A 23901-nucleotide genomic window follows, 5' to 3' on the forward strand; every position below is an offset into this window, starting at 1 on the left:
ATATGTAATTCAGGCACATATTATGGCAATTACATGGAAACAAAGTATAGGATTAGATAGGTTTCATCATAGCAGAATTTCAGCAGTCATCAACTAGGCTTGGTTAACTAATATATTCATTAATATATTGATAATATACAAGGAAGAAGTGATGTTATAGAATTTTTAGGTGCTAAAGTTATTTGTGTTAGTTAGTCTTCTCCAGACAAGTTGGTGAGGATCTTTAGAAGAATGGCCAACATAAGTCAGCAGCACAGGAATGGGCACCACAGGACCAATGAGCAAGCTAGAAAACAGGAGTTTAAGTGGGACTCCTGCTTGGGAGAGCGCAGGAAGCTGTGATTATCTAGGGAGAGGGTTTGTGAGTGCTGGTGAGTGGGAAAGCCTGCCTGGATTGGACATGGTGATATAGCTTCAGTTTGGGAGTCATTTTGCAAGGTTGTTTGGAAGAATGTACAGAGGAGAACTCTCAGCTGTTAAGCCCAGCCTCTGACTGAGCTGAGCACAGTATGAACAAGGAGGTCAGCCTTCCCTAAGTGGACAGGCTAGGCTTGCCAGAAGTCAAGGACACAGAACAAGTGAATAGGCCAGCAAATAGGGCAGTTTGAATGGGCATCACTCCTCTTCTGAACCTGTGGCTGTACAGCTGGAGAACAAGTATGAAGCCTTGGCATTGGATAAGAAGTAGCTCCCTCCAGTGGCAAGAGAGGCCAAGCCATGCTCGCCTAGGGGTGACAAGGATCATAGTAAAGAAGGGGTCTTGTATCTAGAAGAGACCTTACACGATCATCTAGTCCACCCCGCCACATAAGCCAGGATCATCCCTAACTAGACCATCCCAGCCAAGTGCCTGTCCAATCTGTTCCTGAAAATTTCCACAACTTTTCTGGATACCGTATTCCAATGCTTGACTACCCTCATAGTCAGAAAGTTCCTCATAATCTCCAGGCTAAATTTCCTCTGCTGTGACTTAAGGCTATTGCTCCTAGTTCAGGCCCCTGTGGCCACAGAGAAAAAGCCTGTCTCCATCTTCTCTGTAATCACCTTTCAGGTATTTGAAGACTGCTATCAAAACCTCTCTCAAGTCTTCTCTTCAGGCTAAATAATCCTTCCTCTTTCAACCTTTTCTCATAAAACTTGCTTCTCAGGCACCTAATAATTTCTGTTGTTCTGTGCTGGACTTTCTTCAATATGACCCTATCTCTTCCCAGCCATTGATTTGCTTGGAGTACCACATCAGGGTCAAAGAAGCCAAAGTCCTGCTGGCAACACCACCTGTGCAGCCACATGTTGATCTCTAGGATGCATCTTTTCCTAGATGGGCCTTTACCCTTGACTGAAAGGATCAATGAAAATACCATTTGGGCCCCCATTCCCTTTACCCTTGTGCCCAAAACCATGTAGTCACTTTTGATCTGCTCAAGGTCACCCTGGGCAGTATCATTAGTGTCCACATGGATGAGGAGCCAGATGAATCTTGGCATCCTTTCCATGACTTCTCAGATGCAGAATCCTGGTAGGCAGCAGGCCTCTTAAGCTAATATGTCAGGCTGGTCTCTGTGCCCCACAGGAGGAAATCTCCAGCCAGCATCACTCATTGCTTCCTCTTGGCAGCAATGGTCTTAATCCTTTGTGTACAACTACAGACTGAGAAATGCCTTGCTAGGCCACAGTCCTGCAGAGAAGAACCTGGGGGTTATAGTAGACAATAAGTTGAATATGAGCCAACAGTGTGTTCTTGTTGCCAAAAAAGCCAACAGCATACTGAGTTGTATTTTAACAGGAAGGTTGCTTGTAAATCAAGGGAAGTGATTCTTCTGCTATATTCAGCATTTCTCAAATGGAGTAATGGGTCTAGTTGTAGACAGTTCGGAAGGTTGTGGACAGTGCAACCCTGTTGAGCAAGGGACTGGATTGGAAAACCTCATGGGGTGCCTTCCAGCTCTACTTTCCTATGATCCTATGTTTAAGATGGAATTTAAATTTGATAAATGCAAAGTAATGCTGATTGGCAGGGAAAAAATGAATTACTTATACCGTTTACAAGGTTCTAAATTAGCTGTATCAGCTTAGGAAAGTTCCTTGGCATCACTGTCACCAGTTTATTGGAAGCCTCCTCTCACTGTGTGACTGTGGTCAGATCAGTCAATATGATATTAGGGTGCATAAGGAGAAGTGTGGGGAACAATCTGAAAAAATATTGCATTATTATACAAATCAGTGGTATAACCTTATGTGGGATTCTGTGTGGGATACTGGCTATCCCAGATCAAAAAGAAGATTGCTGATGTAGAAATGTTCAAAGGAGGGGAAAAAATAGCAGGGGACTGGGGTAGGGAGAAAAAACATATATGAATGGAGTAAAACAACAGGATTGCCTAGAAAAGAGAAGACAAGAAAAAAACCCAAATGGTAGTGAGCAGATAGATCAGGCAATTCTGTTCTCCTTGTCTCATACCACAAGGAAAAGAGGATTGCCAATCAAATGAAGATAGGGAAAATTCAAATTTGATTTAAAAAAGAAATACTTTCTATGTCTGCACTGTATAACTAGATGGTAGAACACATTGCTACAGGATATCAACAAGATTCAAAGAAGATATCTAGAATATCTAGTATTAGTGTTAACCTGTGTGGGAAGTGCTTTAGAACTCATGCTTTAAGGCAAAACCCAATTTCTAACTATTAAGGATTAGACTGAAATTCAGACAAGGTGCAGATTATCCCATGTCTTTCTCCTTTGAGGTTTTTAGCACTTTTTAGATACCCAATACTGACCACCATCAGACCTAGGACGTTGGTCAAGATGAGTCGTGGGCTTGTTCCAGCCTCGCAATTCCTATAGTCCTGTTTACACATTGATGTCCTAAAAAAATATAGACTTTTATTTCAAAATAGATTTAATTGGAGATTTTAAGCTGCAGGGAGTGACATACTCATTTCTTTGTCAGCAAAAATGTAACAGTTTTCAAATGGCTGGGACAAAAGTGAATTCAGTTCCTTTTTTCCTAAGATCTCTAAAATGAGGCTTTTACTGCCTGCAGAGTAATAGCTTTCTTTTTCGCTATGTGAATGGAGTATTGGTCTAGTTTGCCAGAGAAAGATTTTTTCCTAATGCCTTTTTGTGCTTTTCATGCTGTGAAGCAGCTGATAGGTGTTCTCATGAAAGGTAAATTGTAGGAAATTCATATTTATAGGGATTCTGGCAGTAATTTTGGACAATTTACATTTAAGTGTAGCATGCATTTATTAGTGAAGAATACTGGTAAATCGATAGCGTCTTTGAGGTTGGAATTGGGTACTGAAATGAAAAATAGCCTTTTCCCCTCCTTTTAACTTGCCTCAAGTCAGTTATTTAACTTGTATTAGTCTCCAGAGGTATTGCTACCAGAGTGGGAATTATAAATCAGTTTGAACATGTCATGAATCTCTAAATTTTATAAAGGTGTACTTAGTCTCTTGGAGACAAAATGGGAATATTTTCTATTCATAGATTGTTAGGGGCTGGAAGGGACCTCGCAGATCATTGGGTCCAGCCCCCCTACTCTAGGCAGGAAGACAACTGGGGTCAAGTGACCCCAGCGAGGTGACTGTCCTGTCTGCTCTTAAAAACCTCCAGGGTAGGTGACTGCACCACCTCTGAAGGGTGTTTATTCCACAGTCTGGACACCCTGACTGTGAAGGAGTTTTTCCTGGTATTAAGCCTGAAGTGGCTTTCCAGGAGTTTGTATCCATTGGTCCTGGTCTTCCCAGGAGGTGCCCTAGTGAACAGTTGTTTACCAAGCTCCTGATGTACTCCTCTGATATAACAGTCAGCTATTAGCAAGTCCCCTCTCAACCTTCTCTTCTTTAGGCTAAAGAGTCCCAGGTCCCTCAGCCTTTCCTCATATGGCTTGGCTTGCAAGTCCCTGATCATATGGGTGGCTCTTTTCTGGACCCTATCAAGTTTTTCCACGTCCTTATTGAAGTGCGGCACCCAGTACTGGACACAATACTCCAACTTTTGTCTCCCCGGTGCTGAGTACAGCGGGAGTATCACTTCCTTAGTTTTTCACAAGATGCATTGGTTGATGTATGCCATCATGTTATTTGCCCTGCGGGCCACTGCATCGCACTGATGGCTCATATTCATGCAATGCTTGATCATTACCCATAGGTCCCTTTTGGCCATGGTGAAAATGAAGCTGTCACCACCAAGTCTGGTGGTGATAGGATATAGGATTTTGTCCTGAGTTGAACTTCCAAATATACTGACTCAAAATCTCATTTATGTGCACTAGAAGAGTTGGATGACACAGTGGTGGAAGATAGTGATATAAATTTCCACAGAGCTCCCATTCTCCTAGGCTATCTGGCCTCTGTTTCAGTCTCATTCCTTCACTTTTCCAAGACTGACCAAAGTGACCTAAGAGGAGCGTTGGGGCATATGCTCAGTATCCATTTTGTCTTCCTAATTGCTGGGCTTGGCTTCATGTAGGATGGGAGTCAGTGGGTGAGGCTCATCTTTCCATGACAGTACTGGGCTCAGCAGGAAAGTGGCATAAATATTGCCTTAAACTAATTTAGGAACATCCACTCAAGGGAATTGGATGGACTTAGCTAAATAATTTTCTGGTTTGATTTAAGGAAATCAGTGTAGCTTTTGTGTGTGAAGATGTCAGCCCCATGCTTGCTTAATGGTAAATGTGTACGCTTAAAAGTTGTTCTAAATAGGCCCAGTTCTTCATCCATATACACGCTTACTTTGGCCCTGTTGCATTCTAGTGGTAAAACAGTTCCACTCCTGGAAATGATTCTGGGAGAGGGAGCAGTACAGACATTTAAACTGTATCCACCCTTCTCTCCTGCTCCTTGTGTTTTCCCAAGACGGGGCTAATTCTGAGCTAGGGAAAACATGGGTTGCTTCAGTCCTTATATTCCCAGGGGACTCGAGCAGCATGGCAAAGCCGTGGTCTGATTCTGACACTGGGAACTCTGGAGTGAGAAATGGGTAGGGATTAACTGGCAGCTGTTCCTTCCCTCCCCTCCCAGCCTATGGGAGGCACAGGAAAAGCTGCCCCCCAGCCTGCTCCAGAACTAGGCCCCAGGAAGAGTAAAGCCAGGGTAAAGTGTGCAGGCATTCAGTCTCCTGGGAAAAACTCCCAGGAGTCATCTCTACTTTGTTGTAGTAGGGTTATTTTTTTTTTCCCAGAACAGCCATTTTTGCTCCAGGAGAAAAAGCTTGAATGTCTGCATACTTTTGGTTTCTACCAGGAGAACAGTGAATCTTCCAGTAGAAACAGAAGTCTGTTCATGGCCTCTGTTTTCAATGAAAATAATCACATGCTTAAAGTTATGTGAGTACTTAGGAGCTTGGAGGTTCAGGAGCTAATATACTGTGTTTTTAGAGACCAGTCTTTATTCTAAATGTGTACATTATCATACAAACCACCTAGAAAGTATAGTACTCTCATTTGGTACTATTATTGAAGATTTAATGGCAATTTTCACCTATATGCTAGTCTCTGTACCATTATTAGTCAGCGTGGAAGAAACAGTTTATATTTTATAGGATGTAATGTATAAACTCTACTCTTGGCATGAAACCTGTTAAATTTAGGAAAATATGTCATCCTTATACATGCGAATTGTTTGTGGTTGTGATGTCTTTCACAGAGACTTTTTAGAGTATACATGAGTATGTATGTATGCTAGTATATTAAATGCAAATATTATGGGCCTAGCATACTTGAAATAAAGTATAAGCCAAGACACATAAAAGCTCTGGTTCCAGAAGCAGTGTTAACTCAGGCATATTGTACCTACATAGTGTCTCCTATTCTTGCTTTTCTGATTAAGTGTATAATTGAAATAAATTTCTGTTCACCATAAAATGTATATGCTTAAATACACTACATATACAATATAGTTGAGTTAAAAAACATATGTAGATGAATTAAGTTTAAATCACTGAAGAAATGGTTGCAAATCTTGTCATTTATTTAAAGGCGCAAGTTCAATGCTCCATTAATGTATTAGATTTTTTTTTGCATTTAGTTCCATTTTAAAATATTTATTTTTTAAAAAGGCCTCTGTTTAGTTATGTTGGCAATTAAACATGCCTAACTAAACTATGAAGACCACACATCACTGAGAATGATTTGGATATGGATGTGTGGAGAATTCACAATTCAGAAAGGACTGTTATAGTTTAGAGCCAGGCTCCCACTTTTGCAACTGCTATAATTTTCCTAGAAACAAAAAAAAGAAGAAACCCCCCACCCCATTATTTGACATGCACTGGTATTTGACAGCACTTGCAGGATTGTCTATAATTAAAATAGAAAATTCAAAAGTATATTTAATTACCTTGGACAATATACATATATTTTTAACAGCACCATCTGCATTTGCAGAATGCATCGAAGATGTCAGGAGACCCTAAGTTGTGAGACTGCAACATTTCACACCTGGAGTTTTCTCTTGCCCCTGGTGTTAAGGCAGGATGTCCTTCTGGGATTTCGTTTTGTGTTTTGGTTTGTTTAAATATACTTTTAAAAACATTTTCTGTGAACCCTTTTGCTATAGTATCTGAGCTCTCCATTATCATAAGTAAAGTGCTTCATCTGGGGAGAAATAATCCACAACACATTTACAGGATTGGCAGTACTATACTTGCCAGCACCACAACTGACCAAGACCTGGGAGTCATGACTGACAACAAAATGAACATGAGCCACCAATGCGAAGCTGTAGCTGGCAGAGCTAATCAGACTCTGGCATGCATCCACCAAGGCATCTTGAGCAAGGCAAAGGATGTCATCCTCCTGTTCTACTCGGAGTTGGTGAGACCACAAATGAGTACTGCATTTAGCTCTGGGTGCCTCAATTCAAGAAGGATGTGGAGAAGCTTGAGAGAGTCCAAAGGAGGGCCACATGCATGATTAGAGGCCTAGATACCAGGTCATATGAGGAGAGGCTGAAAGACTTGGGACTGTTCAGCCTGGAGAAGAGAAGACTCGGAGGAGACTTGGTGGCAGTCTATAAGTATATCAGAGGCGTACATCTGGGCTTGGGGGAGCATCTTTTCACTAAGGACCCCCAGGAGAAGACTAGAAATAATGGGCATTAACTGATTGCAGGTCGCTTCAGGCTAGACATAAGGAGAAACTTCTTCATAAGTTGAGTGCCGAGGATTTGGAGCAGGCTCCCCCAGAGGTGGTACAATCATCCACTCTGACGATCTTCAAAAAACATTTTGGTGCCTATCTTGCTGGGGTCATCTGAGCCCAGCAGTCTTTCCTGCCCAAGTGCAGGGGGGGCTGAACCCAATGATTTGTAAGGTCCCTTCCAACCCCTAACAGCTATGAAATTATGAAACTATAATAGCTCGGAACAGAAATTACATATAAACTGGTATAAGTAATTGGAACCTGGCTCAGATGTGTAACACAACAGAAATTCAGTGCACATAAACTGCTTTCAAATGCCCAAAACCAGTTTGGTTGGAAGGAAGTAGTATGAGACTTAACTGATTTTAAATTAAATCAGTTTATTGAACTTCTGTCCCAGATCCCCTCCAGATTCAAGTTAAATCACAGTCCCCCAGCATCCCAGGATGATTTGCATCTCCCTTGCAAATTGCCTCTTGCAGGGTGGGCGGGCCAGCCATGGTCCAAGCTGTCTGCTCCAGCTAAGCAAGAAGGCATGCACTAGCATTCCCCGGCTTCTGGCCTGGGCCACTGCAGGCATGTGGCTGCATTTTAGGAATCAAAAGTCAATGCCTGCTCACTTGCTTATCAGTTCAATCTACACAGTTTAGACTAACCTGAGAAGATTGAATTGATTCAGCCTCAGGCTATTTGACTGTCTGTACTTAGCCAATAAGTATAGCTCCTTTCTCTTTTTACCAGTTCCCCTTTCATTTTAGTTTTTGTTTTTTTTTCATTCTTCTTATCCCTTCCCTATCTCATCTCTGGTTTTATTTTCCTTTCATTCCTCTATTCTTTCTCCTTATTTTGTGATCTTTTTCTCTTCCTTCTTTTCCTCTGTGGTTCCACATCCAGGTTTTTTGTTTGTTTCTTTGTTTTGGGTTTCTTTTTTACTTATTTTACTCTATTTTATCTTGTTCTCTGGCCCTCTCCCTCCTTTTTAAGACTAGGGATGCTGGGTTCAAGTCCCAGCTGTGCTGGAGACATCCCATATGTGACTGAGTAAGTCTTGGGAAAGCCAGAGAACGTATGAGAGCATGTGTTCAGGACTCCTCTAAGCAGTGTGTTCTGCCTAATTGATAGATTTCTGTCTCAGTTTCTCAGCTTTTACTAATTTCCTACCTATGCACAACTTCAGTGTTTCAACTCCTTGTTCTAATTCATTAGAAGAATATATTTTGAAATTTCCCACGGAAAAGAGATACTATTTACTGGACAGCTTTCCTGAACAATAATTTCAATAGTTTTTCCCTACTTTATTCAGTCAGGAGTGGAAAGGACACACCATCATTCCCCTTTGCCTCATCAGCTTTCCTTCCTTTTTTAGTTGGCCCTTTGCAAGGCTGTGATGAGTAGGGAGGGGAAACACTATGTATCTGGGTCCACGAAGGCAGTTTTCCTTAAGTGTTTCTAGGGATAACTGTTCTTCTGGTGTGGTTTAGTACTAACTGAGGTGTTGGGGCTTAAAGCCCACCTTATGGAAATGGAAGCCTCCTCCCTAGCTTGCTTCTGTGGTCATATGGCTGAGGGCAGGCGAAACTTGGGGACATCTGAACCCCAAGCCTCTGGGCTTGGGCCTGCATGTAGGATGCCTGCCAAAAGACTTTGGAAATATCTGAATCCCCTGGTGGGGGTGGAGGATGCTTGCCGGTTGGAGAGCCACTTATGGTTCTGGACTGACTTACAGATATGGACTTGATTTGGCTTGGAACATGAAAAATTTCTTAAAAAAAAAAAGGCAGGAAGCTTTTAACCCTTTATTGACTGCAACACTATTACCTAGTCAAGAGGCTGTACTAGACATTTAAACAGATGACCTAGTAGCTAAAACATGTTTTTACTTCTTATCAAGTCTTATTGCACAGCTTCATAGCTTATTTCATTTTGCTTTTCTTTTTAAATGGAATATAGTTCTCCTATCACACCATGCATGTGAAATGGAACTTTGTTTCTAAATAGTCAGAAATTGTTCTTTGGAACATATCTATTAAATATACACTGAAATGCCATAAAATTTTTAATCTACGGCTTTTATGTTTGATTTATGGATTAAGACTCTTTAAAGAAAAAGTAATTTCCTGTGCAATTGTGAAGTACATTATATTAAAACAGTGCAAGTGTGACAAGAACCCACAAGAACAAAGACTATTGTTTTTGTATTTTAAGTGTTCATTACAAGTTAATGCAAGCATTTCTCTGTGCTATGATTGTCGGACAAAAATATTTAATTCACTTAAATCTCCCCACAAAAAAATAACAAGCCCAAAACAAAACAGATAATGTATCTGGCAAATTTTCATCTAGAATGCAGAAGGCCCCTTTGCACTGCTCTCAGGAGCATAAATGGGAACTGGACTCACAGGATTCACAAAAGTGCATTCAAGAGGTCTTGGTTTTTTGCTGCTCCTGAATTTGTTTTGATTGTTAGTGCCTCAGTTACTGAAAGCTTGGGTTTAAACCAAATCCAGTTCACCATTGAAGTTTTTGATTTTTTTTTTTAAACTTCCCTGCCTGGGTCATAGGCTGTTGTTCTCTGTTATGTTGTTGTAGGCCAGAGAAGTCCAACTGGTGACCTGCTCGCAGTCTACAAGGGGTTAAGTTTGGCTCTTGGGCTCCTGCCTGGCCACCACTTCCAACATTGCTCTAGCTGCAATGGTAGCAGAATCTTTTTGGGGGGGCTCTCCTCAATTTTGTTGCCCCCTTGCTGGAGAGCATGCTTTTGCAGCAACTTTGTAGTGCTCCAACTTGGGTGCTCAGAATTTATGAACACATCCTGTAGCAATATATGTCTGTTTCTGAGACGAACACATCTCCATTTTCTGATTTCTCTAGTTTGACTTCATTGTGGTACTTAATATTTTCTTCAAGGTGAGCTCTAGTTTTCCTACAAATCAGTGTATTCACTTTTCTTCATTTTGTCCTCTCACTTGTCTCCCAAGGACTCCTCAGAAAAGAGAATTTGAATGTCTCTGGCTATGTGTATAGAACACAGGAAATTAAAGATGAACCTCACTGTTTGTGCTACTATTTTTTTTTAAGTAGTGTAAGGATGATGCAACTGTGATGGTCCACATAATATGCAAGAAGCAAGGATTTCTTAGCGTTATATCTTTTATTGGACCAACTATGTCATTGAGATAAAATTAGACAAGCTTTCAAATGCAATTAATTCTTCACCAGGTCTTGCATTGAAGAATATCTTGAATTCAAAAACTTGTTTAACTTTATCTCAACTTCATACTTGGTCCAACAAAAGATATGACACTAAGAAATATTTGCCTGTCACTATTGTTTTAAAGAAAGGGTTGGAGTGGAATGAGACCTTCCATTATGTCATAGTAATGTGAGTGTTATTAATGAATCCAGCAACCTTTGTAAATCCAACAGGCTAAGGCACTTAAGGGAACTCACCCATACCCTAGCCCTGGAACGATCTGTAGGGAAGGCAGGGGCCCCCAATGGGACACTTACCTGCCTGTACACCAATGCCAGGAGCTTGGGGAATAAACAGGAGGAACTGATTCTCTTGCTAAACAAGAATTACTATGACCTCATAGGGATAACAGAGACCTGGTGGGACTCTACCTGTGACTGGGCCACAGGTATAGATGGCTATACCCTGTACAGGCAAGATTGTACAGATAAAAGGAGTGGGGGTGTAGCTCTATATGTCAAGGACAGCCACACATCCCTGCAAATTGACTTTGGCACCCAGGAAGGACGACAGGAGTCTCTCTGGGTTAAAATATGTGAGGAACGTGGTACAGGGGACATCAAGGTAGAGTCCACTACAGATCTCCTAACCAGAAACAAGATCTGGACCAGGAATTCACCAGGGAACTGGCTGAAGCATGGTTGTCATGGGAGACTTTAACTACCTGCACATGTCATGGGAAGAGCACTTGGCCAAATCCGGTCAGTCGCAAAGCTGCCTTACATGCATGGACGAGCTCTACCTGACTCAAGAAGTCTATGGGCCAACGAGAGGTAAAGCATTGCTGGACCTGGTACTGGCCAAAGGGGATGACATAGTCAATGACCTAAGAATCGATGGAAAGCTGGGTGATAGTAACCATGAGCTGATTACCTTTACTATCCATCACAAACCTGGCAAGTCAGTCAGCAATACAGAAGTCCTCAACTTCAGGAAAGCTGACTTTGACAAGCTCAGGAGGCTCATTGGCCAGGCCCTAAGGGACCATGACTCGACAGGAAGAGGAGTCCAAGAGGAGTGGTTGCTCCTCAAGGGAGCAATCCTGACAGCACAAGGGATGGCCATCCCATCTAAGCGGAAGGGTAGTAAAAGGGCACAGCAACCCCCTTGGCTCAGCAGGGAACTTGAAGACCTCCTACATCTCAAAAGAGACTTATAAAGGATGGAAGGCTGGAATTACCACCAAGGAGGAGTACTCAGCACTAGTCCCTGCCTGTAGGGAGAGGATCAGGAAAGCCAAGGCTGCAACTGAGGTCCATCTGACTTCACATATCAAGGATAACAAAAGTCCTTTTTCAGATATGTATGGAGTCAGAAAAAAAGCAAGGGTAACATTGGACCTTTGCTGAACCAAATGGGACAGCTGGTAACCGATACCCAGGAAAAGGCCAATCTGCCAAATGGGTACTTCATGATGGTCTTTCATCAGTCCAAAGGGACCGCCCTGCCTAGCAAGACATGGGATGGCCAGGGTGAGGGCGTATTTATACCCAGCATCAGTGATGATCTAGTAAAGGATCACCTTGAGAGGCTGGACACTTTAACGCCAGCTGGTCCTGACAGATTACACCCTAGAGAACTCAAGGAGCTGGCAGGTGTCATAGCTCAACCATTGGCAAAAATATGCAAAAACTCATGGCGCTCGGGTGAAGTACCTGAAGACTGGAAGAAGGCCAATGTAGTACGCATCTTCAAGAAAGGGTGGAAAGTAGATCCTGGGAATTACAGGCCAATCAGTTTGACCTCAATCCCTGGTAAGATTCTGGAGAAAATTATCAAGGAGACCATTCTGGATAATCTGGCTGAGTGCAACATCTTGAGGGACAGCCAGCATAGGTTTGTCATGGGTAGGTCCTGCCTGACCAATCTCATCTCCTTCTATGACCAGGTGACATATCACTTGGACAAGGGAGAAGAGATTGATGTCATATATCTGGACTTTGAAAAAAACTTTGATCTGGTGTCCCATGACCTCCTCATGGAAAAATTGGCCAACTGTGGCCTCAGCTACACCATAGTCCGATGGCTGGGAAATTGGCTTTGCAGTCGGACCCAGAGAGTAGTGGTCAATGGTAGTGAATCATTATGGCACTCCATGACCAAGGCTCTGTCCTTGGACCAGTTCTCTTCAACATCTTTATCAACTATGTGGACATTGGTGTCAGAAGTGCACTGGCTCAGTTCACTGATGACACTAAACTTTGGGGCATAATGTCCACACCTGAGGACGGGCTAGTGATCCAGGCTGACTTGGATGAACTTAGTAAGTGGGTGGATACAAACCTGATGACGTTCAATACCGATAAATGTAAGGTACTCCACCTCGGGAGGGGGGTGGGAACCTGCAGCATGCTTATAGGCTCGGCAGTGTTATGCTTACTAGTACCACTGCTGAAAGAGACTTGGGGGTCATGACCGACCACAAAATGAACATAAGCCAGCAATGCAATGTCGCAGCTGGTAAAGCAAACAAAACTCTGTTTTGCATTCATTGATGCTTCTCAAGTAAATCCCAGGATGTCATCTTCCCGCTGTACTCGGCCTTGGTGAGGCAGTAGCTGGAATACTGCATCCAATGCTGGGCTCCACAATTCAAGGATGTTGAGAAACATGAGGAAGTGCAGAAGAGAGCCACGCACATGATCAGAGGGCCAGAGAATAGGCCTTATGAAGAAAGGCTGAGAGCCATGGGACTCTTCAGCCTGGAAAAGCGTAGGCTCAGGGGGGAACTGGTGGCTGCTTATAAGTACATAAGGGGTGCACACCAGGACCTGAGAGAACATCTGTTCACCAGAGCGCCACAAGAGAAAACAAGGACCAACAGTCATAAACTTCCCCAAGACCATTTTAGGCTGGATATAAGAAAACATTTCTTTACTGTCCGAGCCCCCAAGACCTGGAATAGACTCCCTCCAGAAGTGGTGCAGGCACCTACTCTGGATTCATTCAAGAAACACTTGGATGCTTATCTTCCTGGGATCCTTTGTCCCTAGCTGACTTCCTGCCCCTGAGGCAGGGGGCTGGACTTGATCTTCGAGGTGCCTTACAGCCCTAATGTCTATGAAATCTATAGCAGAAGGACATCCCTGCTCATTAGCGCTCTTATTATCCATCCTAGGAATAAATAGAATTCAATTAGTCCCCTTTGGTGAACACTTAAAACTTTAAATATGAGTTGTAAAGTTTTTACTATGCAATAAAAATGTTCAGGAATCCAAATAACTAAAGAATAGATGGTTCTTATAGATTTACATGTTAAACTTATCTGTTTTTTTAATTTCTTCCACTCACTTGCTTCATTCTGTTTTATTTGTTTCTCCTGTGCAATCCATAAAATGTCTTGATATCTTGTTAATGTACCATAGCCAGTAAAATTTGACACAGGGTTTATTTTACTATTAAGCCAGTAAACTTCACCCTAAACTGTAATGTGAACATATTGGAGCATATTAAAATAGATGAAAAGGAAATGTTCCTTGGAAACACTGGGATTTTCTCCCTGAGTTTAGCTGCAATCTGGAATTTACTCTTCTCTATTTTGAGTGCATAAATGCCAAACTGTTTGAAAGTGGTTATTTCTTGAATTTAATCCATCAAAAATTATGTTCATATTATATTTAAAAACATAACCTCTGCCAGCACAGTTAAAGTGCAAGGTTAGCCATGAATTATTTTTGTCTCTGCCTTTTTTCAAAATGCACAAACTCTAACACATTTCTCAAAGGAGGGCCACTCTCTCTCCAATCTCTCAGTCCTGATCCTCAAGGGAAACTTGCACAACACTTCCCAGAGACGAGCCTATGAGCTCCATTTCATCAACCTGCTGGATACTAGAGATCATGGACTAAACATAGACATTGGATTTTGATAGATTATAATCTGCCTGGCAACTGACTCCCTAGCCCAGCCCAGCCCCTGGCTTCTTTACTTTTCATTCCATCCAGGAAGAGCACATACCAACTGCTGAAATTTCCTTAGCCTGACGAAGGGTTTTTGAACCCAAAAGCTTGCTTAATAACTATTCTCCAACTATTTGGGTTGGTCTAATAAAAGATATCAAATTCAGCGAAGGAACCTTGTCTGCCAAACTCTAACACTACTCTTACAACTGCATATGTTCTGCACCATCATAGCTACAGCATCACTCTTACACTACCAAACTCTAAACAATGTTTCTCCAGTATGCTATACAAATAACCCATCCATGGCACAGTCCTTTCAAATCAAGATAAACAATTATTTATTTTATCATGTTTAAACCCCTTCATATACAACTTAAATATAGCACTGTTTATGAAATATATGGTGGGCTAAAGCTGTTTTTCAGTTTATGCTACTAATGTTCTGATTGGATTCCAATTATGTTGCTAATATTACCACATAAGCAATATTGAATGTGTAATTCTCCAATGTAAGTGAGGCTTGGAGCCTTAGATTATTGCTGCTATGCCTCAGGAGTAATTGGGATTGTTAAACTGAAGCCAAAAGTGTATTTGACATCTTCTCAAATCACATTTTAAACAACTGTTTTACCACGCTGTTTTCTTGGTTTGCATCTGCTGTGCATACAGGACTTTAGGAGCTGAACAGCAGTATAGGAAGTTCAGAAGTTAGATACTTAGTACTTGCCAGGTAGGGGTGTGCAAAATGGGCCGTATTCAATTCGGATTCAGCCCGAATTGGGGGACAGTGATTCTATTTGTAGATTCGGATCACTGTCCCAATTCTATTTGGCCAAATCCATATCTGAAGATTTGATGCTGATTCAGGGAGTCAGTGATTTGGCCATAGACACCGCTTTAAATGTTTTTTCTACATACCTTGAGGAACCAGGTGTGGCTCATGAATGCTGAGATGGTGGGGCAGGTGGAGCATCCCACAGGAGCGTGGGGGCCACCCCTGCGTGCTTGGTGGCAGATGCGGAAGTGGACTGGAAGTACTTGCCAGGTAGGGGCGTGCGAAACGGGCCATATTCAATTCAGATTCAGCTCAAATCTGGGGACAGTGATTTGATTAATAGATTTGGATCACTGTCCCCCCCGCGTCTCCCTGGCACAGTAATTGGCTGTGGGGGGGGGCCCGGGTACTCCCCCAGACCCAGGAGGCACCAGTTGCCAAGCCAGGGAGTAGAGGGGGAACCCAGAAGTGGACCAAAAGTGCTTCTGGTCCACTTCCGAGTCCACCGTCAAGCACACTGAGGACCCCCCTGCACTCCCGTGGGATGCTCCGTCCACCCCACCATCTCAGTGTTCACGAGCCTCCTGGTACCTTGAGGTATATAGAAAAAACATTTAAAGCTGTGTCTATGACCGAATCATTGAATCTCTCCGAATCGAGTCGGAGGGTTCCAATTTGATTCAGAGGAATTAAAGGGCCTTCTGATTCAATTTGGATTTGGAGATTTGGTCGCCGAATTGGGCTGAATCTCTGCTGAATCAAATCAGTGACCAAAGCATTGCACAGCACTATTGCCATGTACTTTTATTTCCATTTGAATCTCCAAGGTCAGTTATGAATCTCCGAAGTCAGCACTAGTAGACATTAGGTTCTAGATATCTGTGTATGAAGTTAGACCCTTGGCAGTGAGTTTTCAGAGTAGTGCAATACAATAGAAAGTCAATTATCTAGAATAATTAGTGTTGTCATCATCATCTTGGGTAATCATTTTTTTTTGGATAATCAAATACCACAGTATGAAGTACTGAAAACTATAATTACTGTACCGCAAAGGAAATATTAAAAAGCCACAACAAATCAATGTACAGTACAATCTCAAACACTAACAAATAACCATGTGTTGCTTATCTCACTGATGAGCAAACCAAACATGGGCTGATGGTATTGTTAATATAAAACCTTCCAGTTAATTGACTTTTCAGATAAGCAACTTTTTACACTATTCATGTAGAAGGCTGAGCATTTATCTTTCCACAATATTTCAAATCAGGTTTTGGTAAATAACAGCCTCTGTAGCCATAAATCATGGTAGTAGTTTGGAGCATTGTTGGCTGTGGAAGGCAATAAAGAGCTTGTTCATCACACAAAGTGAATATTGTATATATAATCAGTAGTTACTGCTCTGGTGTTGATTCCTGAAGTACAGGTATTCTGGAAAATGGCCAGTTGTGAACTAGGGCATGGGTTTTCAACCTTTTTAAAGAAATGTACCCCTGGCAGCCAGATGCGGAGCGGGATGGGTAGCGGGGAGGGTGACCTAAAGTGGGGCCTGGCCCCACGCATACCTGGCCCAGGCTAGCTCCACACTGCAGGCACTTCCCTGAGGGTGGTGGCCCTGGCTCTTCCTCTCCCCTTCCCTGGCCTGCCGGGATCCTGGGCACTCATGCGCTGAAGGCGGGAACTGCTCGTCTCAACAGTGCAGGCACCAGCCAGAGCCTCCATTCGAGCATGGTGCCTCCCTCTGCCTCTGCTTGCACCTGGCCAATCGTGCACTGCCCGTCAGCAGCCTGTGGAGCCACATGTGCAACTGGCCATGGGAAAGCAGTTGGTGGTGGTGGTGGCATTGGGTGGTGGATGGTGGTGGTGACCACTGTGTCCAAGTTCTCCCCCCTCCGCCCCTGCATCCGGCCAGCCGGGCAGCACCTTTGTGTCTTGCAGTGGGGCACTGCTGCCTTTGCCCACCCTGGCCCTGCTCCTGGGAGGTGGCGGCATGGGGTGGTGGGTGGCGACATCCTGTCCTGATTAGAGCTGATTGATATAAGCTCAAGACTAACCCAAAGATTACATCACATACTTTGGTACAATGGTGCTCAGCCTCCAGTCCACAGGCCAGATATGGCTTCTGGAGCCATGTCATCTGGCCTGTGGGGCTCCCCATGGGTCCAGAAATTTGGTGTCTGGGGACTGATAACAGCATTGAGTGCTTCTAGAGCCGTGGCAATTAAAGCTGCCGTCATGCTTCTGCTGCCAAACTTCTGAACCCATGGAGAGCTCCACATAGGCTGGATGATTGCACTGCATACAGTTGTGCTGCAGCCAGATCCAGCATGTGGATTATGCCTAGCGCACAGGGTTGTGCAAGTATACTGGATTGCACCTCTGGACCAACCCCATGCTAGACTGGTTCTGCGGACTAACTCTTTATGCAGAACTTGGGCTGTGGACAGGCCCTGCAATACTCATTCAGCCCTTGTGGCTGGAGAGATTAAGTATCACTAGTTTAATGTATCACTTAATATACTGTATTTTCTTGCATACAAAACACCCCAAAATAAAACATGCTCTTTATTTTTTTGGGAAGGCAAAATGAAGAAAAAATGTTTTTTCCAGGGTTATGGGTACATAGAGCAGGGAAAGAGCCTAATCTTCAGCTGATTCACTCATCCTTTTCTGCTTAACTTAAAGCTGAAACATTAGTTGCTTCTGAAGACTGGTCTCCATGGATGGATCTATGATTCTGAAAAGAGCTAAAGAGTTTCTAGAGTTGTGAAATAGAAGAGAGATGAGGGGCAGCTAGCAGACTTCAAAATTTCTCTAAGAAAGGTTAACTAGATTAGTGGAACATCAAAACCGTTAAAGAGGAACTGTAATTTTTAACACCTGTGTAGAGGAGAACAATGAGCCATTAAGTCATATAACTTCCTCAGTTGCCTGAATACTAATGCCAGTTCTGTTGCACTGTGGAACAGGAATCAAAGCAAGCTGCTTCTATTCTGGGCAGAATAGAAATTTCCTGCCTCAGACACGCATCCAGATTTTGGGTGTTTAGTTTCTGAGAAAAATCCCCATGTGATATTTGAGTAAATAAGGTAATTTATCCTTTTTAATTATTCTCATTAATCTAATAACTGCTAAAAGGGGAGATTTCTGGAGGACAAATGAAAAATAGGCACCCAAATTTGCAAGTACAACACTTAACCTATTGTTATGCATCTGTAAAACTTCCCTTAGAGTACACATGTCTCTTTGCAATCTACTGTGTATGCTGGGGGTGTTTTTTGTCTGTAAGTGATATTAAGATATTCAGCCCCTCTATAGAAAGGACACATCTTGATAGTTAAGTTATTTCTTTGCTTTTAAAAATCACTAATGACTCTCATTGACTTCCTATTATTTTCTTTGAAATTACTTGGGTTTAATTTCCAAACCACAAGTTGTGTAATTTTTTTTTACTATCATTGATCACAAAACAGATGGCAGCTATGAAGAATAAGGTGTCACTGTGCTGTGATCATAAATTTGAAACTACTCAGTCTTGTATATCTGGCTTCAAAACTCCATATTCATTGGTAGATTTAAGAAGGCTGGTATAGTCAAACATGTTGTATTAGTGACAGATATTTCTTATCTGTTTTGTTGAATACAGTGGCCAGTTTTTTCTCAAGATGTGAGCAATATCTTCCAGCTGAGACATCAGTGAACTTTATTTTATGGGGATGGAAAGGTGGGTAAAAACAATAGTTGTTGAAAGAAGTCAGATCTGGTCAGTACTGTGTAGGAATACATTACATACAGTCATTACATTGTATATTTTTATAAACATTTCTCTTATATATTAATACATTTTGTATTCAATATTCATGAAGAGGAACTGCATTAATACCAAAAGAATAAGAGTTTACCATAACATAAAAAACAAGATAGAATACTAACCATGCATTCAAAGTTAAAAATGCTAATGATCATATTTAGATGATCATTTTTATAAAAATATGTAGTTAAGGCAGTGACATGACTGCTTTACTGCCATATTAACCATGTATATAAAACTTTGCTGAAGAGAGACAAGCATTGCCAGCAACACTGTAAAGAAAAAATGCTTATTTATTGTCAGTTGTTTATGAGAGAGAAATCACAATTTTATTTGTGTTCAGAGATATCGCTGGACTTGGGGTTTATTCCTTGAATAGTAGGGGAGATAATTACAACATATGAAGGAAGCAAGAATATTGTTTTACACCAAAATGGTGAATCATCACAACTGTAAGACACTGAATATAGTTCCCCATGAACTTAGTAGTGCCCCTCACCTTACCACCTTGTTTCAGCTGCAAAGTGCATTTCTTTAGTTTTGCCTTCTTTAATATACGTACATAATGATATGCACAAATAACAAACCATTTGTTAATTGTGTTGCTTAATTCAGTACAGGAAGGTAATATAGCATTACAATGATCAGTGCAGTATGAGAGTCAATAGAGAGCAGTTGTAATGCTGCACAGTATGCTTCATGCCGATTTAGCCATTAGAACCGATTTATACAACAGGGATCCAGGTGAATGATTAATTTAAAAAATGATAAGAAATCAGATGGATTAAGACTAGACAGGACTTACTTTTATCATTGCAAAGTACAAATGGTCTTTAATGTTCCCTGTCACTTAAACAAGGGAATAAATTAGACATCTAGAAAAAGAGAGAGAATAAATGTGCTGAGAATTCAGAGTATGTGGGAGAAGGGTAAAGCCCCAAATATTGCATGCCTTATTTTGTAGCAGCTAAATGTAAGATGAGCTAGTTCGTAGAATCAAGACACCTTTTCTTTCCTTGAGTACATTGCCTATTAGAAGAGGAGACTGCTTTATAAACAGTCAGCCTTCCTGGAAGCACCTTTTGCAATTTACATTGAGATAGTCTAATGTCAGCAATCTATAGTGGTGTGAAAATTTATTAGGAATTAAATACATTTTGAAACAAGGAACGAAATGCTTAAAAGCTTGATTCTAGCAGCAGGTGAAGAGAAGTATTTTTTACAGTGAGTTTCTCTACCCCCAATTTGTTTTTAATTATATCACTTTTTGGTGACAGAACTAGCAGACGGAACAAACCACCTAATCAATGGATCTTCTACAATAATGTAGATTGGAGAATTCATTTGAAAGAAAATGAAGTTGTAGACACATATACAAACTCTTGTGTCCATTCCATCCCTCATAGCAATCCATTCAAATTAACGAGCCACAGATTTTTCTTACGTTTTGCTTTTAATTTGATTTTGCATTTTTATTAGGCAGCCCCTGTGGTAAATCACATTATGTTTTTTTTATAGTCACATTAACTTTCTTGCTTATAAACAGAACTTACAGTTAATAAATGCCTCTGATTTCCATAAAATATGCAGGGCAGGCCATTATTACAATGATTTTTTTATCCCTGCTGCTAAACTTCAATCAGTTTCAAATTTGAAATGCATTAAATAACTATGTATAATGCTATGATTTGTGCTGTAATACATTTTTTATAGTTGGTGCTGGTTAGGACAGGAGGTTATATAAGAGGCATTAATTGCTGTGTTTAATTATTTAAAATTATATATAGATTTTTTACAAGCGATTTGAATGTATAACTCATTTACTATTTAATACAGCCATGTAATTTTCTTGTTTATCAAAGTGTACAAAAGGATTCCAGTCAGGTTAAGTGAAATACTGAACTGCATCAGTCAGGAAATAATCTTTGCTCTTCAGCTGTACTGTTCCGTCAAATACCGATACACTGTTCAAGGGGCTCTTTCTACACAAAAATATGTCCCCCTACATTAAAGAGAAGAGCTGCAACACTGTTGTGAACATCAACTTGTTTAGACAGTGGAAAAAGTATATTCAGATCAATGGTATTGCTTAAAACATATTGGACATCTGGGGTAGAATCCTTTTTCAGCTAGGAAATGACCAAGCTTCAGCTAGCAACTTTTCTGAGTTACATGACTAATGCATACAAGTGATTTTATTTCCTCCCATCTGGGTGCTTAAGAGATTCCATTATAGGAACAAGGAGACATCTGGGCATCTCTGGAGGTTGCACCTATTCCTATAATGGGGGCACACACATGCCCAGAGGTGGGAGTTGCTCATACCTGTCACTCGGGTAACTCAGAGTTGGTTGCACTTTGCTTGCCAATTAGATGAAATTGTACCCTTAGAGTTTTGCTGGGACATTTGTTATGAAGTTATCTGAATGTATTAGGGGCTTAACTGACAGCACAAAACATTTGGAAATGTCCCCACAAGAGTAATTGTCACAGGTGACTCTTCAGATGGTACTCCTGACTGCAGACAGAATAATTTGGAGCATCCCTGAAGCTGCTGTAAATTACAATGGGTTTATTTCACCTCCAGCTAGGCCAGGGTCAGGGAGGTGGAAGTATATGTAAAAGCATCTTTCTCCTGTCCCCTCCCATCACTTCTCCCTGAGTAAACTTATCATAGCTGAAGACTGAGCCCTCCGACTTTTATGAAATATACATGGCCAAGTGCAGTATCAGATACCTGATGAATTCTTTATCAGAGTCTGGCCCTTGCAAGAGGTTAGATGGGATCTATTATGTCTCTCTATTGTATGAGAATGATTCTATGTCCTCTCTGTCTGATTTACAGAGGTGCTGGATTCTGGGGCCACCTGGAGTCTTTAAAATAAGATTATTGATTTAAAATAGTTGATTCTTGCTACCAGTAGTGCAACCCTGCTATTGATACAATACTAATGTAGGCCAGTTCTCAGTGCTTTAACCACCCTCTCATCTACCCCTGCTCAGAGCAGACCTAGCTGGCATGGTGTTTAAAATACTGGTAGCTGCTGGCACCTGCTTTACGTCAGATTTCTTAGCATTGCCAATTCTGGCATGTGAAGGAGACTTCTGTTTCCTTTCCTAACAGTGTTCACAAGTCAGGTAGGGAATGAAAGTCTGAGAGCATTTTGGAGTCTAAGGCCAGGTACAGACATTCCATTTTTATTGGTATAAGTGATCAGAAACCAGTCTATACCTGTAACAGAACAGAAGTTTGGCACACAAAATTGGTTTGTACCCATAACAGAACAGAAGTTCGGCACACATAGACTAATTTAAAAATGGCAGAACTCGGTCTAAGATTTGAACCCCCACCAAAGAGTGAATGTGTGTTCTGTTCAGATGGGCCTTGAAGTGTCTCTTCCCTCTATGCCAGTGGACTTTGGAGAGAGGTAAGTCAGGGCACTGCTGTGATAGGAACATCCCTGCAGTTCCTAAAACAGCACCCCAGGAGTGGGTGTGAGAGTGTTTAATTCCTATACATGTATCAGCAGCGTTTGCCAATTCTTTTAGGTCCAAATCCTCATGCCAAAGTTTAAAGGGGCCCGCAGGTAGATTCCTCTCAGTCTATGAAGCTGCTGTGTGTAGAGGCTACTTAGTTTATTTCAGGGATGGGCAAAATACGGCCTTCAGTGGGTCCCTCAGTCGCACCTGGCCCCGTGCCTGCTGTAGACACCTGCTCGCGCTGAACAGCTCCAGCAACATCAGTGCTGATGAGGCAGAAGTGTCCTCAGGGCAGGGGAAAAATGGCCCATCCCCCTCAGTGCTGCCCAGTGCTTCCTGCAACAGCCATGCAGAGCCCACATTGGGCTGCCCTGTGCTGTCACTGCTGCCTCCGGGTGGCCCAGCAGGGCAGTGGGGGCAACACAGGACAGCTCAGTGCAGGTCCACCCAGCTGCTGCAGGAAGCACTGGGCAGCACTGAGGGGGACGGGCCGCTTTTCCCCTGCTCTGAGGACACTTCTGCCTCATCAGCACTGATGTTGCTGGAGCTGGAGCTGTTCAGCATGAGCAGGTGAGTCTGCAGCAGGCACGGGGAGGGTCTGGACTGCACGTGGGTCCCCACCAGTACCGCAGGGCTGGGGCCAGCAGCTGCTTAGAAAGGCAGTCCAGTGCAGAGCCACCTCAACCCTGCTGTGTGCCCAGGGGCAGCAGTACACGCCACAGGCTCCACATTTTGAGCTTTTATGTGATCACCTCTATATACACAATGCAAATGCATACAAATCAGGACAAAAGCACCTTTTAAAAATAAAATAAAAATATGTTATGGATGTTAGATTTTTAGTACAGGCAGTCCTCGACTTACAACGTTTCAAGTTACAACGTTTTGCACTTACAAGGTTTATAAATTGACACCCTGTTTCAACTTTATGATGTCAGTTTCAACTTTACAACGCTTGATCCAATGTGATGCCATGCTCACGAACAAGTTTGCTGCGTCGCTCATCTCCCTGGAGAATATCTGTCCAAACTTCCTTGGACATTTCCTTTAATAAAGCAGACAAGACTCCACAAAAACCTGCAGCCAAGACTCCTGAGAAGACTCCAGCCAAGAACCCTTTAAAAAATCTAACCAAGAGCCTTTCAAAATGTCCAGCAAAGTCACCTCAAAGAAGTCCTTCCAAATCAATATGATTGCTATTTACAATATACATACATTAATGTAGCTATATTACTCAGCTATAATTGATTGAGTACAAAATTCTGGGGTATTTTTGGTGAAAATAGGGTATTGGGCCTTGGTTCAGGAACCAATCCCACATTTCTAACATTGTTTCTTATGAGAAAATTGGTTCCAAGTTACAACGTTTCAATTTAAGACGCGGTTTTCAGGAACGAATTGTGTCATAAGTCCAAGGACTGCCTGCATATAATTTGTTTTTTTCTGGTTCCAGGATGGCAAACTCCCTTCCCAAAAAGGAGCATTTCTGAGGCAAGGGCAGGGACCTCTGGTGGCAAAGGTCAGGGGTT

At 42.0% G+C, this 23901-nt stretch overlaps 1 protein-coding gene across 4 annotated transcripts in view; it reads left to right on the plus strand.

Moving 5' to 3' along the window:
- Nucleotides 1–23901, plus strand: part of DCDC2 (doublecortin domain containing 2) — a 95109-nt gene that overhangs the window by 47946 nt on the left and 23262 nt on the right. For 2 of the 4 annotated variants that reach the window (XM_019490429.2, XM_019490430.2), the window contains one exon: nucleotides 18728–18805. The exons of the other annotated variants lie outside the window; for them this stretch is intronic. In XM_019490429.2, the coding sequence (XP_019345974.1) occupies nucleotides 18728–18805 (78 nt within the window). The remainder of the gene's footprint in view (nucleotides 1–18727; nucleotides 18806–23901) is intronic. 4 annotated transcript variants of the gene reach the window in all.

The sequence above is a fragment of the Alligator mississippiensis genome, chromosome 3 (assembly GCF_030867095.1).
Source record: "Alligator mississippiensis isolate rAllMis1 chromosome 3, rAllMis1, whole genome shotgun sequence".
NCBI classification, from domain to species: domain Eukaryota; kingdom Metazoa; phylum Chordata; order Crocodylia; family Alligatoridae; genus Alligator; species Alligator mississippiensis.